Below are 20722 nucleotides of genomic sequence, written 5' to 3'. Positions count from 1 at the left end.
ATCCCCCATTTTAGTGAATATGTGTGTGTGTCTGTTTTTGTGTGTATATGTATGTGTATGTATGTGTGTGTGTATATACTTTACTCTTTCTGATAAATAATAAGGCCTATTTTCTCCAAATAATCTCAAAATTACTCTCCACCCCCCTTGATTTTTCTTCAGTAATAGAGCTAGAACTCAGGGCCCTGAGTTTACTAGGCAGGTATTGCCTGAATAAGTTAAATCCTCACTATCTCATTTTAAAGACACTACTAGAATGCATGTCTTTCTTATTAAAAACAAATAAAATGCTTGGTAATTTTGACTTCATTTAAGCTCTCTGTTCACTCTCCACATACAATTTTAAGCTCATTCATATCTTCAGATAATGAGTTTCCTATTACCTGTTTCATGATATAATCTGTCTTTGTAATTGTCTTAAATTACCTTAGCAGTGTGTGGATTTAACTGTCAGAACATGCATGCTTAAAAAAATTGTGTATATCCTGGAGAGTTGACTTCCATGATTTTTATGCTATTAAATACCCCCATGTTTTTTCCTAAATTAAAAAATTCTAAAAAGACTGATTTCATAGATTTAGGTAAAGTATTATGCTGGTGGAGTGATAATCCATGTGGCTACCCATTAAAATATAAATAGATTATTTCTGCCTATCTAAAGACAGAGCATACAAATTTTATAGTGAAAGATACAGTAAAAAGAAAACATTGTAAACTGCATCCTTTGTGTGTTTGACCACTTGAAAGCTTCAAACTGAAACCTGCGTTTTCCAAAATTCAAATTCAAATCCTTTCTTCCTGTATTCCTGTATTTTCTATCCCATATGTCGGACATTTAGACCAAAACATTAACCATAATAGAAATTAGCTGTGTCCTAAACATGGCAGAAAGTACTATAGAATTCATTAGACTACTCTTGAACGGGACAGTGAAGTCCACAAGCAAAGGCATTGTCCTTGTAGTTAGCAACGGCAAAGCAAAGTCCGAACACTCAATTAAATGGGCCCTTCATGATTTCTGCTTTGAATCAAGTACATCAGCATACCTTATATGGGGCTAGGGTTGACACAACGGCCTTGGCCAACCTAAGTGTCTCTGCTTCAGAGATACAGGTCCAGGCCTTGCTGTTCTTGAGACAAGATCTAGGCATGTGGCTCATGTGTGATGATCCTCAGGTGTGAGGTGATCCTCCTGTGTCTTCCGCAGGATGCTGGGGTTGGAAGTGTGCATTATCTCATTTTGTGGACTCATAATAAATGTATACTTGATGATTACAAATTTTTCCAACATTAAGTTATATCAATACACAATAGTTTAATAAAAGAGACTGGTTTCTTGTGATATAAATACTTCCAGCTTAGGTCTGAAGTTAATAGCAATCAGGAAATATCTGTATGCTTTCTTTCATTAACATCATTTTTATCTGTATCGGAAAGTATGAGGTGAAAAAATTTAACAGTATCTCTAAATGTGGTATTATTTTAAATGTCGAATTATTTCAGATGTTTTCTAGAGTGACATACAGATGATGTTTCGCTTTATAGGTGATTAACTAGTAAACAACTGACCTCATTTCATTTTCCGTGGAACAAGATTCGGTTCTGGCTGGGTGCAGAAGAGGCTTAGTGTGACACCTCGGGAGTATTCTTGGGATCATCAGCAGTCTCCTCCAGCCATTAGCACATTATCTTGAGAATCTACATCATTAGTTTAAATTAGGTTCACTTAATTAGCCAGCTGGTACTCTCCTTGTCAGACTGGTAAACAAGCTGTGCTCCACTGTTTCCTGATCTCAAGTCTCAGCCCTTCTTCTGTGTCTTGCTGCTATTGTCATTGTTCCTCCCTAACAAAGTGAACAATCTTCACAGAATCTGTTGCATCTTGTCCGTGAGCAGTACACTGTATACTTAGATTTTTGCATTTGTTGTACTTACCCAAGAAAGACCGATGACTCATTTTATCACTTATGTATATTAATACTATTCTCTATTGGTCAATAAAGACATAAACACATATAAAAATAAATTTACCCTCAAAGCATATATGGTATTTGCCTTTCAACACTGTTTTTATAATATTACAGGATGAAAGATTCTGTCGATGCCCATATAAAGCTATAGTGCATCAAATGAAATCCTTTGTTTTACTGCTGCATATTCTGTGTATTTTCAGTGATGTTTACAAAACAAGTAGGAGATGAGTTTAGCTCAGCACAGCATGGTAGCACTAAGCATAGTAGTTACATGACAAACCATTCTAGAGCCTGAACATGTAGGACAATAACATGCTTTGCTGCTTGAAAAATATCTCCGTAAAGGTTAATATTTCAACAAAATTCCAGGCAATGGGTTGCAGTAGAATTTTCTATATAAGATCAGACAATGCAGAGAAGTAGATGTTCATAAAATCTAGTATAATGTCAGGAAAAAAATTAACCTACAGTAGCCTAGTCAGAAAAGTTCATTAAGTTGATTGTGGTTGGTTCCCTCACTTTTGTTTAAAGAGGGTTTCTCTCATGAATTATATGATACTTCTTATAATTTCTGGGGGCTTCTATTGGAAGAGTCTACAAGAGAAAAACATTTCCAGAAAAATAATATCTATAGGCTAATGTAAATCATGCTAAAGCCCAAAGTAGAATTCAGCAAAGGCTGAACTTGGGAGATAAGCATATGCTTATCTAGTACACCACATTCCAGGTATCTGTTCCAAATCACTGTCTTTTAACAAATATCATTTTCATAAAGTAAGAAGAGGTAGGTTGACCTTAGAAACAATTAACACGAATAGTTACTTGTGCAGGTAGGCATATCAACTCTTCTAAGGACCAATAATGAAAGCTAAGAATGAAACCCACCCCTGTGTAAGTCTATTAGGAGAGTTAAAATTTTAAAAGTCTTTCTTATATGTACTCATAAAAACATGTGAAGAGTGTAATCATTTTTGGTAAATAGAACAATTTTAATTTTCTTAGCAGAAATTAACTTTCACATTCTTCACAATTTGGCAGTTGCTTATTCTCCCAGGAATACTGGCAGTCACTCCTACAAAATGTTCAGACTCTCTTAAGCTATACTCTGCATCACAGGTTCACAGGTTCACAGGTTTATTTTTGGTAAATAAATAAATACATATACTAAGTACTACTTTTCAAAAACAGATATCCCAGCTTTCTAAACAATTAAAATTTCAAGCTATATTTATAGCTGTTTTGTAAAGATTCAACACATTAGATTTATTTTTTTCTGGAACTGATCGTGAGGACTGAGAGCAGAAGTGTTATCACTGACAGTCTGCATACAGGAACCTCTCAAGGAGGTAACCGTCTTCAAATAAACATGTCGAATTATACTAAGTCCACACAAATCCCTTTATTCTAAGTTTTTTCGAGGATGACACTGCACTCTTTTATTTTCTCCTATTTCTTGGTTATTATAACACTTTAATATTAATACCATGATGATAAAAATAACTCAACGCTTCCTAGTGTGCACCCATCTACAAGGTGGAACCAGGGGCTCCTCGAAGAGCATGCTAAAGAGACAGTCTCCCAAGTGAGTAAGCTGTACTGCAGCTGACTTCCTACAGTAGTTTATTAATAGTAGTTCAGTAGTGCTTAATATTTATTTGCTAGGCACAGATATCCATTACCTATTCTAATAGTCACAGGAACTTTTAAAAGTAGGTATTATTTCTATTTTATGAGAAAAATAAGCTTAATGCCTTCCTACGGTCTTGCTATTTTAAGAGATTTAGAAGGGTTGGAGAATAACTATTCTCAAACAAGATGTATCCTATGTCTCCCTTTCTCTGCACTGTATGTAGTACTTCTTCTAGACACACAGCTTCCGATGTAGGAATCTTTTTGAGTTGCTGCTCATGTTCCAAAGTAGAGCAGTGTCTCACAAATCTTCATATACATATATATATATAGTATATATATACAGTATATATATATATACAGTATATATATATATATATATATACAGTATAAATTGGAAGACCTAGGCAGAGCGTCTGTGTTCATAGAGGTTGTGTTCATAATGGGAATAGTACAGTATCATGTACATGAGGTAGATGACCTCTGATGCGACAGCCATGGGTTTCTTACCCCTATGGATGGCTGTACATCCATGTAAAGTATTAGCTAGAAAAGGCTTTATAACAGCATAAGCAGTGTCTAAGTTCTATCAAAGTGGAAATTCCCATGTTAATCTCTTCTTGATCATAAGCAAACATTCCCAAGCCTTCATCATTTGTCCTATCATATTATTAAAAACCAAATATCTAAAAGGTTTTCCTGGTTGTTGCTGTTGTTTACACTAAGCTATTTCTCTAACAATCTGGTGACCTGATGATTATTCTATTTAAGACAGCATGCAAACAAGGCTGTTATAACTACATATACATCAAGTTTAAAATATAAAAGAGGAAAGAAAAAGCCAAAGGACCCTTCCTGCTTTTTCACCATTTCACTGATAGGAGCATCTCTTTTGTTGCTCACAATATGAAGTTATGTATTAACACATGCAAAATTTTAAATGAAACATCTGTCTTTGGTCCAAAGTAGCTATGTAAATCTAATAATAGCCATCCCATGAGTAATAAAACTAGTTAATTGCTTTTATAATGCCGAATCTAGTGTTTTTTTTTCTGTGTGTGTATGATGCAACTAAAGTTCATTAATGAAAATTTGGGCTTTTTTTTTCTCTTGCTACCTCCTCAACTATTGCCTATTTCTACGTGAACTTAGTATTTCATCAAGTCAAAATAGCCTTGGAAACATGAAAGGACATTCTCTCATGATAGCATTCAAAGCAAGAGGGGCATGAAAAATAGGTCAAGGAAGTTGTTCCATGGCTGTCTTGGTTTATGAAGTTCAGTATTGTTCTCCAAAATTGTGGACCCACTTAGTGGTTACGATTTTCAATTGTTTTCAATTGTTCTTGATTACAGGCAGTGAGCACAGATCCTGTACCAGTTAAATTACACTATGACAAGTCACATGACCAGGTCTGGGTGCTGAGCTGGGGCAGCATGGAGAAGACATCACCAACTCTACAGGTAATATGGCATGAGAGTCTAGGAAGTGACGACTTTTAAACCTTTAGGTATCTCAGAGATGTCCATGGCTGTATACCTGACATTCTTCCTTATGGAAACTGTGGTTCAATTGCTGTCTATGCATAGGAGCAAAAAAAAAAAAAACAAAATGTCTAAAACTCAAGCAGTTATTGTAGACCAGAATGATCACAGATAATATTTATTAAAGATTCCATTAATATGGTAAAAATGAATGACAGTAAACAATTAATGCCATTAGAAAAAGAAACCTTATAATTTACCTTACTCTGTATGCTGTAGCTGTAACAGAACCTCTGAACTATAAGAACGCACTGGCAATTTCTGTCAAGAACCTCAAATGACACAGCAAAGCATGGGTTCCAGAGAAGGTTTAGTGATATACCTGGGCCACATCCTCAGTAACCATCCACCCATTAATAGACAGGTAAGGACACACTTGAACTGTGGCCTTGCTTCAGTACTCTCAGTGAGGCCTTGAGCTAGAGAGCATAGAATCTGACCACCAAGGTAAAGGTTGTTCTATCATCTTTAGCATCTAGAGTTGGTAATATGAGTTCAGGCTTGCTTCTCATTGGGGGATGTGCTGTTTTAGTCTTGGGACAACTGTCTCTTTTTGAGGTCATTGATGTGATGACTTCACAGAAGCATAGGAAGAGAGAAATAAGGTGACTGTAACCTTGTGCCACAGCCCTCAGATCTTCAGAGACAAGGTTAAGCAGAAGAAGGTGGGTGCTGGAAATTTGTTGTGAACTACTTCCTCACACTGCCTGCGAACACAGCATTACCTGGAGTGTGCTGCTAATGTAGAGCCCTAAATCACCGAACTTTTTGCATATGTGTAAGGTAGGTTAGATGCAGTATTTTGGTTCCCAAGTAGTTGTCACTAACAGTCTTTTAAACGTTTCTGAGTATTTTTCTAATTTTATTCAAATGCTAGAATTCTTGAGATGAATTAATTTAATAAGCTATAATAAAGATAGTTCATTTTATATTTAGTAACGACATTTTAAATGTCAGAAACACAGTTTATTATCTTAGTTCCCTATTTTACAGCTCAAACCATTCTAAAACTTTATATTTTAAACTATGAGTACCCTAGACTTAAGCTGAACTAGCTATCTACTTTTGTGAAGTAGCAGCCACTTGGGCTAGATGCAGGTGAGATGTATATATGCCAATGTGGCTCCAGTCACCCCTGTCCCACTGGCTCATTCCAGGTCCATCACACACACAGTGATGCCCTTGGAATACTTGCTTTGCCTCTTCCTGAGCTCCTGCCCTTGCTTCGCCTCTTCCTGAGCTCCTGCCATTGCTTCGCCTCTTCCTGAGCTCCTGCCATTGCTTCGCCTCTTCCTGAGCTCCTGCCCACAAGCCAGATATCTGCCCAGTCCAGCACTTTCAGAAGACAAGAGTGGAAGCTCAAGGGGACTTACTTAGCATTTGGGCTAGAATTCACAGTCACTCTTGCCACATCTCATTAAGTCCAGTAAAACCTCTCTCTTTATCATAGGGAGGGTGTAGGAAAAGAAAGCAGCTTATTGCTTCCCGGCCACTTAGCGCTGAAATAATCACACAAAAACTATATTAATTAAATCACTGATTGGTCCACTAGCTCTAGCTTCTTATTGGCTCACTCTTACATATTAATTTAACCAGTTTCTATTAATCTGTGTACGGCCATGTGGCTGTGGCTTTCCAGCTAAAGTTCCGGCGTCTGTCTCCAGTGGGGCTACATGGTGTCTCTTTGACTAAGCCCTTTTTTCTTCCAGCATTCAGTTTAGGTTTCCCTGCCTATGTCTATTCTTCCCTGTAGTAATAAGGGCGACAGGGCTGCGTCCCCAACACCCCAGCCCCTGCTCGGCTAGCTTATGCCCGAAATAATTACACGGAAACTGTATTCATTTAATCACTGCTTGGCCCATTCTCTTCTAGGCTAATTCTCACATATTAATTTAGCCCATTTCTAATCATCTGTGTGTAGCACCCCTAGGTGCGCTTACCGGGGAGATTCTAGCCTAGTCCATCCTGGGTCAGAGCTTCATCCCGGGAGCGGGGCATGGCGTCTCTCTCAGGCGTCTGCTCCCGAGAGGAGAGCTGTGTAGTCTGACCTCACTTCCTCTTCCTCCCAGCGTTCTGTTCTGTTTACACCTCCCACCTATCTTCTAACCAATAAAATGGGCCAAGGCAGTTCCTTTATTAGCCAATGACCTTCCTCCATCACTTCCCTATCAGCCCAAGCCAGTTTTCTTTATTCATTAATGGTAATCACAGCATACAGAGGGGAATCTGACATCAGGATGAAGACTGAACAATACCACGGCACCCTTCAGAGTGGAAGACTGCAAAAGTGATATATGGTCAGACAAGGAAATAGTACTAATTATTGGAGATTTGCTATTTAAGTCTAATCTTGACAATACAAAACAACCCAACATGTCCAACATGTGTGGCTATAAAATTATGTATTTTTGGGATGGTTAATAGCTCTGACTCTTCTCCCAAAGGATATATGCTCTGTTTCCAGCACCAACATGGCTACTCTATACCATTTGCAACTCTAGTCCCAGGCAACCTGATTCCCTCTTTTGGCCTATTTGTGTACTTCGAGCACGTACATGCATGACAGCAAAATATCATACATATAAAATAATATATATATATATTTGTATGTTATATATGTATATATATGTGCCTACAAAATATTTTAATGCTATTGTTTTAATTGGTTTTAAAACTTAAGAATTACTTTTACAAGCTTGAATACTTTTTAAAAAATAGGAGCAAGTGTTTTTAATGTATTTTTTGTTGCTGTTTGTCATGTGGTTTTTGTTTTAATCAATTACTTCATTTCTCTTTTAGTTTAGCTCCTCAGATGACTAAAACAACAGGTTTTGAAATGGTGACAAAAGTTTTTATTTAAAACCTTAAATATTATACCGACCACTGCCTCTAAGATTTTGTAGACATCCTAAGTAATTTTATGCACAATATTTGGTCAATGAAAAATGACGTCTTTGTCTTTCTCTGAATATGTAATAAAACGTCATAAATATAGTGATTTTAAAACAAATTTCTAAGTAGAAATTAGACCATATCTGAAAACATAAAATAAAAGGAAGAAAGTAAGAATAAGGAAAGTTTCTATCACAGTAGTTTATATAAGAAAATTTTATTTTCATATAAAGATAAGCTGATTGGAGATATTTAGATTGCAGAAAGATTATATATATATATATATATATGTAATATATATATACACACACATATATGTATAAAAAGATAGATTATGCTGGCTGAGTTGATATACAAATAGACAGATGATAGATGGGTAGAAGGTAGGTAGGTAGATAGATAGATAGATAGATAGATAGACAGACAGACAGACATAGAGACAGACAGACAGACAGACTTTGGAATGTCACGTCTTGGCTCTCATGAGACCAAATGCTAGTATCTTGAGATCAATTAACCCTTAAAAGCTCCCAAGCACATATATCAGGTCATCATTCCTTGAGTGGCTTACCAGTGCCCTTTCCTAAGAAAGCCATGACTTTTCAGAAATGTCCAATAATCATGGAAATCTATCACTCAGTAGGATTTTTATGAATCATGTGAAAAGGACATAGGATTTCAGATGTGTGAAAGGTGGGATGAACGGTTCTTCTGAGAAATTAAAGTTATAATCGAAACAGTGGGCAGGCCCTCATGGTAACACTTGTGTTTTGCATCATGTCAATTACAGAGCCTGCTGGTGAAAGCCAGGACTGGGCTCTGAAGGCTGAGGAGTCTTTGCTACATACAGCACAATGCTTACACAGGCACCCATTCACACAGGAAGGTGCAACAGCTTTCGCTCAATAATAGGAAACACTCTGTATTAATTTTATATTTTCAAGCTATTTTTGACCTATACATTTTTGATAAATTTTCAGGAAAATTATTTTTGATAATTTTTACTATTAAGAATGCTCATGAGCTGTCATACAAATTTGTGATTCTCCACAGAATTTCAATTGTGTCGTAGTTGCCTAGCCCTTTGCATACTCATTATTTGAACAGAATTTTAATTAAATAATTGTTTCTTTCAACACTGACAAGATACAGGAAGAATAAAGGGGACTCCAAAACTTGATACATTGTAGAATATGAAGATAAAATACTTTAAATATAATCGTATTTTATGTAGAACTGCCCCTTCAACATTGCCCTCTCCTTCTCATATTTGTGGCATCTAGCACACACATGAATATGAGCACACACCTAACCTTGCACATACACACAAATAAATAAATTTTTAAAATGAGTAAAAATTTTTAAAACAAAATTTTGTTTATTTTAAGGTTTTCAAACATTAAAGTGATGCCATGTTTTGTTCTTGTTTTCATGGTCTTATTGCTATCTTTGCTCTATCGAAGAAGTATGCTACAGTAATTCTTTTTATATGTGTGTTTATTTTACTATTTTCATAGCTTCTGCAATGCACAGGTTGCATACGTGTATTTGTTATCTGGTGTCTCTTGGTAATCAGAGCTGTTCTGAGAATGTTAAGTTCTTTGGTGTCTGCCTTGTGCAAAAGTTATATGCTATAATATTTCTTTGTAGAATGTTTACTCTCAAAAATTAGCTACATATCTGGGCAGTGGTGGCACACACCTTTAATTCCAGCACTTGGGAGGCAGAGGCAAGCAGATCTCTGTGAGTTCGAGGCCAGCCTGGTCTACAAGAGCTAGTTCCAGGACAGGCTCCAAAAACCACAGAGAAACGGTGTCTCAAAAACAAGCAAACAAAAAAGCTACATATTATGGATCACAATTTGCTACTAAGGTACCAACTCTCAAAAGAAAAGCAATTTATTCATACAATCGTATTTAGCTTGACGAAAATTAAGCCTCATATTCTACATTTCTTCAGTCTAAACCTGATGTATTGCGTTTAGGTGATAACCTTGGCCAGTGGGAATGTACCACACCACACCATCCACACACAGCCAGTTGGAAAGCAGTTTGACCGAGTGGATGATTTTTTCATCCCCACCACGACACTTATTATCACCCATGTGAGGTAAGTGCTAAGATGAATGGCCTGTTTTTAAAGTTTCCTCTCTAATCTTAATAAAAAGCACAAAAAATCAAAAATCAGTTTATTTATAAAGCAAGTGCAAGTAATAGTCACATGTGATTTTTACCTTCTCATATGTGCTTATGCAATTTATCAGGATTAGTGGTGAACTTACCGCCATGAATTTCTTTTCATGTCTAATGAACAAACTTCTAACAACAAAAGTGTATTTTGTTATTTGAATCAATTTAACTCTGATACTTTCCTAAATTGTTATTAGTTTCCCCCCTATGATCTTATAAGATTTCCATATTTCCTGAAAAAAAATGAAATCATTCCGATGAATGAATTAATTCTCAAATGGAGAGAACATGTGTTGTCATGTGACACAAGGAAGAACCACAGGTTCAGATGTCTGTTCAGTGTATCTGATGATACCACAGTGTTGGCTTATGTTGAGATCAATATGAAATCCCATTCGGAAGTACAATAAGTTCATACAGAATGTTTGAAGCATAATCTTTCTAAGGGGTACTTTTTTCTCTCAGTCCAATTATATACAAGGTGTGTAGGTAATACTCACTCAAAGAATGGTATCTGAACCAGGCCCCACAGCAGCGGTTGAAATGCTTGCCTGTGCAGACAGCATTCACATCAGCCTTTTGAGCCATTCTGAATTACTGTGCCTAGTTGACATATTGCCTGAAAATTGTGGTTTTAGCCTCAGAAGGATTTCTACATGGCAGACTATGAGGGCTGATGATAATCAGAAAGACAAACAAATATTATCTCCAACCGGAGACGTAATTTAATTTCGTTGCTGTGCATTATTGAAATGAATTTAAAGTTGTGATTGATGATCCTTCTAATGCTTTAGCATTTATATTCCCTTAGGACTGTATACTGACATACATGGCTACCGAGTCTGTACTCTGTAAGAAATTGAAGTAATGGAGAATGAACATTAACTATAACAATCCTATCTCCACGTAGAACCTAATTTTACTGAACAGAGATGATCATCAAATTTCCTATATTTCAGCTCAAAGTAATTGTTCTAACTGTTGCAATAATGATGATCAATAACAACAACAACAAAAATATGGTTCCTGTTTCACAAATTAAATTGTTTATATACTGTTTCTTTAAAACAACTAGAATTTATTCCATGCTTGAAGCACCGTGGGATTTAACATGATTTGTTTTACCAGTTTTGTGGAGTAAATTGTCAAGTGAATTTCCCGTGTGTGTGTGAATGTGTTGGGACTGGATTTCTGTGAACTGTGTATTCATAATTTGACAGTGCTTCCTCACTTTGTGTTTCAAATACACTTCCACGTCTTCGAGAATAGCGCCTGGCACATAATGAGTATTTGATGAATATTGACTTTCTTCCTCTGCCCTGGCCTGTCGTTAATCTTCTTTATTCCCAGATTGCATCATCTTTAATTCCTATAATTGATATCATAACGTCTGGAACACACCTGGGCCAGAGTCAGGACCTTATATTCTTAATGTCAGAAATGAGGGATGTTTAATTTATGTTTGTCAAGGGACGGAGGAAAGTGACACATGTCCTATGATTGGGCGTGGGGAAGAGCTATCTTTCAGACATACTGGGTTTCTCCATGTCACATAACATCCAGGCCGCATGGATTGTGTGGAAATGGAGAATAATGGCAGAAACTCCCAAGACTGGGTCAAGTCCCAAGGAAAGGATTGTAATGTTAAGCTTCTTTTCTTGTGGCTTTCCACAGGACTTATGGCAGAAAGTGGGGGGAAAAACTAAGGTAGTTTATGCAGCTGGAGTTAATTCTCCATGCATGCCTTGGGCCAGTCGATGTGGAGTCTTGCTTTCTGTGAATGCCCTTTGGTATAGTCAAAAAGATGATCACAGGCTGCCTATCCACTGCTCAGCCCAGAGAGCAGGGATGAAGTCTCTCTTCCCGTATTCTTGCTTTGTTAAGCAGGGATGAAGTCTCTCTTCCCATATTCTTGCTGTGTTCTTACTTGCTTTGTTAGCTGCTGGCGTTGGCTCACCTACTGGTCACTGCAACACTGTTTGTTCTTGCCAGTCATCGTCCTTGTAGGTGTTGGTAGTTTCTGACACTGGCTTCTGCTTTTTTCCTCGTCAAGTTCAGGTGACCAATTTATAAGAATCCCGTCAGACTTTGTTTTTCTGCATATGGAGATGCAACTCCTGTCCCTAGCAACACTATTGTCACTGTGTTGCAGCATACAATTTATTTCATTCTAAAGACTGATACGAAATATTGCTTGAGTAATCCTTTGTCCAGTGATGGCTGTCTGGACAATTCATGACTGACATAGGTAAACAGCATTACTTTGTGGTTGGTTGTAATTATGCTAAAAGTCTATATATTTCTTGCTCTGGCTTCATTCATATATTTAACCCCTCCCCTATATCTTCACCACCTATTTTGTTTCTGTAAATATAATCTTTAGGCATATTTATTCTTGACTCTAAGGTAGGTCAAGATGAAAGAATTCAAAATACCAAAATGAATATGATTGTTTGACTCCAAAAGGACTTCAATATTATATCCTTGTATTGTTATTCCTTTTAATTTATATAGTGAAATACACACTCATAGGTTTGAATTTTAAGAATCATCAAATTTTCTGTTTTGTGATACGTATGGACACATGTGGCGTACATATGTACATAACTCTTTGTGTGCATGTATATGCCTGAATACTTTTTATATCTATAATACAATATATCGTGTTACAAAATTTAAATGCACATGACTAAATACCGTAATGATGTCACTTATTATACTAGATTTTTATCAATATTGTTTACAAAAGATATTAAACTTCATAAAATTCAGAGAGTTTATTTAAACGTATCAAAAAAAGTTCTTGAAATCCTCAGGCTCTTTCTGAGGCTTTCTTTTCTTTTAGTTTTCCATATTAGATAGAGTGCAAGTAGAAATTTTTATCCCACTATGCTAAATAAAATGATGTCAGGTGACAGGGGATATTCCTACAAGTTACAAGAAAGTTAGAATGTTATTATGTATCTAAATCAAAGACCAGTCCTGTAAGGATTGGTAGAAGCAGCAGTACTACTTTCCTCCCTTTTCTCATATCCTTCTTCATGCAATGTTTTAATGTGTATGTGCCCAGGCACAGGTGTCCTTCTTTGATCAATGATCGAGTTGCATATTTTACTGAGGGGTTCTTAAAATAAGCACAGATTAAACCAGAATATTGAGAATTCAATTTCCATGTGATTACATTGCTCTGAACAAGACACACGGAGCACAGAAAGCAAATACACACTGTCGCTCATCTGGAAAGGTTTTTCTCATTTGCCCCCATTTCTCACTCTTTATTACAGTATGATGCTCTTCTGGACTGAATTCCTCAGTCTGGTTGACCCTTCAGTTTGGAAAGAACAAGGCAAGTTGGTAGGCATTCCTTTATGATTGTGTACATAGGAATGTTTGAGGAACAATCAGTCAATAAGACCTTAAAGACGTGTGAATTCTCAGATGGGCCACAGCCCTAACCCAGCCCAGTGTCAGCACTTCATAGCAGCGGACACAGCAACAATATAAAGTGAGAAGCAGGAGAAAGAAAGAGTTCCTGCTGTCTGAGAGTGTCAACAGTGCACGTTTCCTGTTATCAATTAGAGCAAAGAAATGGTTAAGAGGACGTTGGGTTTGATATATGTTCCTTTAAAACTCCTCCAAGGAGAAAATATTTCTCCTGCAGGGAAAATAAACATTCTGTGGAAGTTAAAGTACATCATTCCCCTTCATTTCTATGAAAAATGTTGGAGCAAAATTATATATATAGAGAGAAAGATGCACGTGCGTACGTGTGTATGCTGAGACATAGATCAGTAAAGCATTTTCTTGTCAGAGACAGAGCAGGGGTGCAGAGTCACAATGTTCCCACTAAAGTTGGCTGCTGGCATTTGAAATCTTCTCACAAAAGTAATGGAGAAGATATGTTGTTCAAGAGCATTGGATGAAAGTTCTGTCTCCTAATGATGGGCGGCAATTCAAGGGGTAGTATTATAGCCTTTAATATTAGCATTCTTGAAGCAAAAGCAAGTAGACCTCTGTGAGTTCAAGGCCAGCCTTGTTTACAAGATTTCCAGGCCTACTAGGGCTAGGTAGTGAAACTATGTTTCAAGAACAAACAGGCAAATTAACAAACATACAACAGAAAAAACAAAATAGACCAAAGAACAGAAAGAAAAAAGGAATGCAAAATTATTTTTAAATGCAAATCTCATAAGAAAACCTCAATTCAGTGCAATAATTTTATTTCATTGATGCTTACAAGCTAATCAACTCATACAGAGAAATAAGACAACAAAAGCTAAACAAAAATGTGTCTAAAGGAAGTAAATCACCAAACCCTGTACACTCTCAAAATGAATATTAAGATATTACCAGTTCAGAATACTTCTTTATTCCATCTCTGCAGCTCAACCAGAAGTCAGCTTTAAATTGACAGGACCTGTCAGTGAGCTCATCACACCCAAGGCCAAGCAATTTGTAAATTGTTTAATAAAATGGTACATACATACATATATGTTTAACACACACCTACATCTTCAATTTTTTCTTAGCAAAACTTCCAGTATTTTTTATAGAGGGATTGTGTTTGTGTGTTCAAAGCATGTAATTTGTAAATATTGGATAACTTTATTTTATTTCTTTTTTAAATTAACTTATAAATTTACCATAAACAACAGTTGACTTCCTGTAAGCATTTTGTCCATGTGTACCCTTATACTTGGTTCTAATGAGCTTGTGTTGCCTGGTCTGTCCACTCATCTCCCTTATTTGGTCCCTTTCTCACAAAAAATAGCTCCCCTACATCCTTAGGTCACTACCATCTCCACCACTACTTAAGTTCACTTCCTCCTGCTCCTGCATTCCCTTCTAGTTTTATGATTTACACTCCCCACACACATATGCCTATACACATATGCATACATGCACAAATAAAAATGCGTGCGCACACACACACACACACACACAAATCTGGAGTCTACACATGATGGAAAATATGCAATCTTCCCTGTCTGGTTTATTTCATTTGACGTAACTTTTAATTTATTTTCTTGAAAATTTCATTTTTTTCATTTTTATCTGAAATTTTCATTGTGTATATGTTTCACATTTTCTTTATTTATATCACTGTACTCATAGACAGTTTCCACTTTCTACTTAAGGTGTTTAGTATAGCAATAAACAATAGTGTGCAAGCATTTAGGGGCTACCTTGACTTGGAGTCCTTCAGGCAATAACCTGAACAAGTATACTTTTCCAGAAGCTCCCATGATGTTATGAATAGTAGTGACATCCTTTTTTCCAAACACAGAAGCATGTTACCCTTATGCTTTGACCTATGATTTCAGTCTGCTACTTTTAATGATCACTGCATATACTTTTTCAACACTATTTTCAACTTTCTGTAGTTCAGTGATGCTATGTATGTGAACACTTAAACTCTGTGTATATGTGAAAGACAGACAGGCATGCACACATGCACACACATGGACATGCACACACACACACACACACACACTTTTTATTACTTCTTTAGTTACAATGTTCTATCTCTCCCCTGCCTAGTAATTCCCTACAATTCCAGGACTCTCTCAATTATACTTTAGTCCAATTTAAAACAGAACAAAACAATGTTTAGTGCTCCAAATGTTTGAAATATGCAGCCAGCAACTCCATTAAAGAGTTTTTAATTAATCTTTTCTGACAGATTTCATTGTTGTTGTTCAATGGAGAAAGTGAACACACTTTCTAATCATCCCTAACCAAGAAGCTATCAAAAATGAATAAGTACTCCCAAATGGATACTTAGTTTTCTCCAAGGTTTCACTGAAAAATCAAACCACTCTTAGAGGCAGTCCCTATGCCCAGCAGTAAATGCCCCACACAAAGGTACTTAATGTCATTTTGGAGGACCTTTGTCTCATAACGTTTCTCAGTACATGTTTTTAAACCAAATTGTCACTAACAATTAGAATAATGAATTTTTCATTATAGTATCTCCCACAGTGGCTATGGTAATTAATACTCAGTATATTTTTATGGAAAAAATAGTTGTCTGAACATCTGATTAGCACAGAGATTTTCAGGAAAAGAAGTATGGTGGGCTAAGTCATGACGTTAGTCTACTGGACATTTCTCTGTGACTTTAAGTATAAAACAGGGAAGGGAATGGCCAGCGGGAATTATCTATGTAACACTGCAGGTGGCAGCCAGTATTGAGCATATTTGGGTCACTGGAGTTAACTCAAGAGTGCAACCATCCATAGAGGCATACTATCTCTGGAACTTTTCTTAGTGTCTTTTAAATTATAACCAATGTCTATGAAGTCACTGGTTTTCTTTGTCTTGGTCCCTAATCTATAAGACTCGTAAAAATCCACAACTGCTTTTCTAATTTCTGTTAGAAAATTAGAAAGCACATTTTATCAAGAATACATTTTACATCTTAATTTAGCTCATTTCCATTATTTTATGTTTCACTATGAGGCTCGTGGCCTACTAGCAAGGTTTCAACATGTCTTTTTCTGGCAGCAACTCCATGGCTTCTCTGGACTCCGCTCTTCTTTCTGCCAGCATTCAGTTTAGTTTTCCCTGCCTAGCTCTGTTGGGAGACAAGAGCTGCTTGTTCACTCCCGGCTGCCCAGAACCAAAATAACCACATAGAAACTATATTAATTAAATCACTATTTAGCCCATTAGCTCTAACTTTTTATTGGCTAACTCTTACATCTTAATTTAACCTATTTCCATTAGTCTGTGTATTGCCAAATGGCTAGCTGTCTAAAGTTCCAGTATCTATCTCCAGGGGCTCCAGGGATTCTTTCCAACTTAGCTCTCCTCTGCCCTATTAGGCCAAGCCAGTTTCTATAGTAGCCAATGGTATTCACAGCATACAGAGGGGATCTCACATCATAGAACTGTCACCCGGATTCAGAGGGGGTCCAGTTTGCTCCTATGCTGGTTCTCCACTGTCAGTTCATCAGGAGTGAGCTCCCATTAGCTCAGGTAAACTGTTTCAGTAAGTAACCCCATCATGGTCTTGACCCCTTTGCTCATATTATTGATCCTCCCTCTCTTTGACTGGATTTTGGGAACTCAACCCAGTGTTTAGCTGTGAATCTAACACATCTGTTTCCATTAGTTTCTGGATAAAGTTTCTATTCCTATTTCATTTAGATTATGATAAAAATTTGTGATTGGACAAAACCTGGAACACTGGGAATATTCTATAGTTCTTCTAAGCCTTAGAGAATCTTACTTTTTTTAAAATTCAGGTTGATTTCATTATCAATATTCTAGATTGCTTGTTTGAGATTTATATCTCTCATTCAATTCTAAAAACTCCCTAGGAGATATCTACTCTGCAAAGATTTTTTCCCCTTGTTCAAAGCTAAATATACTGAAGTAAATATTTCACTGGTTTCTCAGTTTTTATTTCAAATCAACTCAGTTTATGAAATAAGAAATGATAGATTAGGCTTATAAGTAAGTCATAACTCTATCAGCTTATGGCTAATATTTCTGCAAAATATGAAATTTATTTTCATAAAAGGAAATATATCAAATTGTAAGACAATGAATGAAATGGCTTCGGTAATTGACATTGGGAAGATTTATCACACAATCTGTATAAAGCATTTGGGGTTTGAGCTCTGAGGTAGGAGATTCTTAGTAAATATAAAGCCCTGGGTTCTAGCAGCAGCAGCAACAACACTAGGAATAAATCTATAAAGCTTGAGAAACCGTGTTCATTTATTAATTTTAATTAAGGGTTTAATATTGGAATTAGAGAAAGCAAGTTGCATTTTCCCCAAGTGTCTTATCTCTGATTAGAGATATTTAGGTGTATAACAATGATGACATGGGAGAATTCTGACAAATGCTGGATTATTTTTCTTAATATCAATACTAAAGTTATCAAATAACAAACATTTATGTATTAATTAATCAGGATTAGGAATATAAATGTTTAAACACTCTCAAAACAAGCTATTCAGTTTAAACAGAAAGTCAAGGTGCACCAAAAATGCAAAATCATTGCTCACAGTTACTTCTGCATTCTGCACTGCACAACATATCCTCAGGTCTAAAACTGTACACTGATCCTATAGTAATTCACCTCAGAGCCTTTGAGGTAAAAAGTCATTAGTGAGTTAAGATAAAGTTTTGATGGAGACTTTTTTGTTTCCTTGAGGCTGAGAAGAAAATGTGTCAAGAACACGAATCTCCAAAATAGTCACTGAAATGGGATATCTAGAAAGTCCTGAGGCATACTTGTGTTTTTATGAGAGTACCCATCTTGGCAGAGGGGGTAAATGTTTTTCAGAAACTCAGAATGCCATAAGGGAATAAAGTGGAACCCCATTCAGCTGGAGAACAAGGTTGTTGGAGATTTTCTGAAGATGTGAAAAAAATAAGGATCAATAATTACAGATATGTGATACTATTCTCATTGGGCACTCAGGATAAATGAAAGTAACACAGACTGTGAGATAGAGAAAGTTCTGAAGAGGGCATTTATTTTTATGAAAATAAACATCTTGGCAGTATTGTAGATGTTCATTAGGAACTTCATCCATGCTCAACACAATATGTTCATTGTCATTGGTGTGGAACATTATGGACATTCTCTTTCCACACATAAGAAAAAATAAGTAATGGGCATCGCATGACTAGGTGACCTGCAGATCATCTTACAGGTTTCTGTGACTGCAGTGATCCAAGTTGGCTTTACCTGCTTCTTCAAAGGCTTGATGTTTCTGAGGACAGAAACCTCTCATCTTCACTCTGCATCCTCAGAAAATGTTCTCAGCTAGGAGATATACAGTTCTTAATCCAGAGAATGCTAGCATTCACCATCAATTGGTGCATAAATGACTTGATTTTTGAGAAATAAAAATCTTCAAGTTTTAGTTTGTTTCAAAGCATACTGTGGGTATACTTTTTGTCTGTGTTTACATGTATAAATGTAGGACATCATCAGGTTTTCATGTAGAACAGGTGTCATATATCCTAATTATTTGGTGTTGTAGGCTAATCTGCCAAGCAAACTTATACTCTTTGTGTTTTCAGTCTTTCTTCATTAAAACCACCAGAATCATTTCATTTCATAAAATAGGGACTAACTCTCAAAGAAAATAAACAGTATACTCAGCATTGTATGGCAACTAAATGACAGATCTATAAAACAAAAGCTTAATTTACGGGCTGGTGGCACATGTCTTTAATCCCAGCACTCGGGAGGCAGAGGCAGGTGGATCTCTGAGAGTTCGAGGCCAGCTTGGTCTACAAGAGCTAGTTCCGGGACAGGCACCAAAGCTACAGAGAAACCCTGTCTCAAAAAAAAAAAAAAAAAAACAAAACAAACAAACAAAAAATCTATGGATATTCATATTTGTTCTCACTTAGACCCAATGACTAGCATGAATTTCAGAGAAGACACAAGTTGACTTTAAGAATCTGGAAAATTTGGAATTCATAGACTTTTATTTTCCATCTATTATAGCAGTGTACATAGTCTCTTTCACAGTATTGCTTCAGATGTGATAATTAGTCTAAAAATCAAGCATTTAAAGTTTAATCATTAAACAGAACTGAGATTATTAATTCCATTTTATACATAAATGATATACTTTGATCTAAGTCAAGTATACTGTCAATTATATTTAGGAATTATATAACTAAAAAACTATAACCCCTCATGCTTCCTAACCCTTCAGGAATACTTTCATCATGAGGCATGGCAAACACTCTATTTTGTAGCTCTACGAGAAGCTAATTAGATTGCCTTCTAAAGACGTCATCAGCAAGAGATAAAGGTGTAAATTAAAAAACAACACATAAAGGATGGATAAAGTTGGATTTTCATTTCTATCATTCACGATTTAGTATAATGAGATTCTCACCTGCTGCTGAGTGGCAGTTGTGATTATCTCTCCAGGACATTAAATACATAAGGCAGAAAAGAGTACTGCTCTGGCCCACTTGCAGATAAATGGAGGTAACCTCAAATCACCATACCAGAGCAGAGAATCATTTCTGGTGGTTAAAATCATGTATTTTATAGTCAACTGTTTTAATTAAATATTCTTACACACGTTTCGGGCTTTCAGGGTCATTGTTATTCATGCTTGCCTTCAGAAGCACTCAGCTGCCTCTAAACCACCTGGATGCCTGTGAACACGTGTGGTAAAATTGTTTGCCTTTCTTGGGTTTGCATAGAGTCCTCTAAGGATACTGCTCCTTCACCAACCTCTTTAGAAAGGTAAAGGAAAGAATCTTCTCTTAGAACATCTCGATTCTCCACATCAAGTATACCTCTCATTTCTTCTTAATTGTTATCTAAACCACTCTTTGCTTCCTCACACTAATTGACAACCTCATGTGACATTTTTGTCACCATATCAACTCTTGGCAATTTGTTTCCCTGAGTACAATCTACCTTCCAACTCATTTTTCCACTTGTACAAGATGCCCAAATATCAGTGCATCTCTTCACCAACATATATGACCAGGTTTT

General features: G+C 36.4%; 1 protein-coding gene across 1 annotated transcript in view; it reads left to right on the top strand.

Annotated features, from left to right (window-relative positions):
* Fstl5 (follistatin like 5) overlaps positions 1-20722 on the top strand; it is a 410609-nt gene that overhangs the window by 365147 nt on the left and 24740 nt on the right. Inside the window, exons 14-15 of the mRNA XM_041659533.1 lie at positions 4958-5065; positions 10023-10147. Coding sequence (XP_041515467.1) covers positions 4958-5065; positions 10023-10147 — 233 coding nt within the window. The remainder of the gene's footprint in view (positions 1-4957; positions 5066-10022; positions 10148-20722) is intronic.

This window comes from Microtus oregoni, unplaced genomic scaffold (assembly GCF_018167655.1).
Source record: "Microtus oregoni isolate MIOR12 unplaced genomic scaffold, Mior012 000010F_ref0000083, whole genome shotgun sequence".
NCBI classification, from domain to species: domain Eukaryota; kingdom Metazoa; phylum Chordata; class Mammalia; order Rodentia; family Cricetidae; genus Microtus; species Microtus oregoni.
This window is presented reverse-complemented; position numbering and strand designations above follow the sequence as displayed.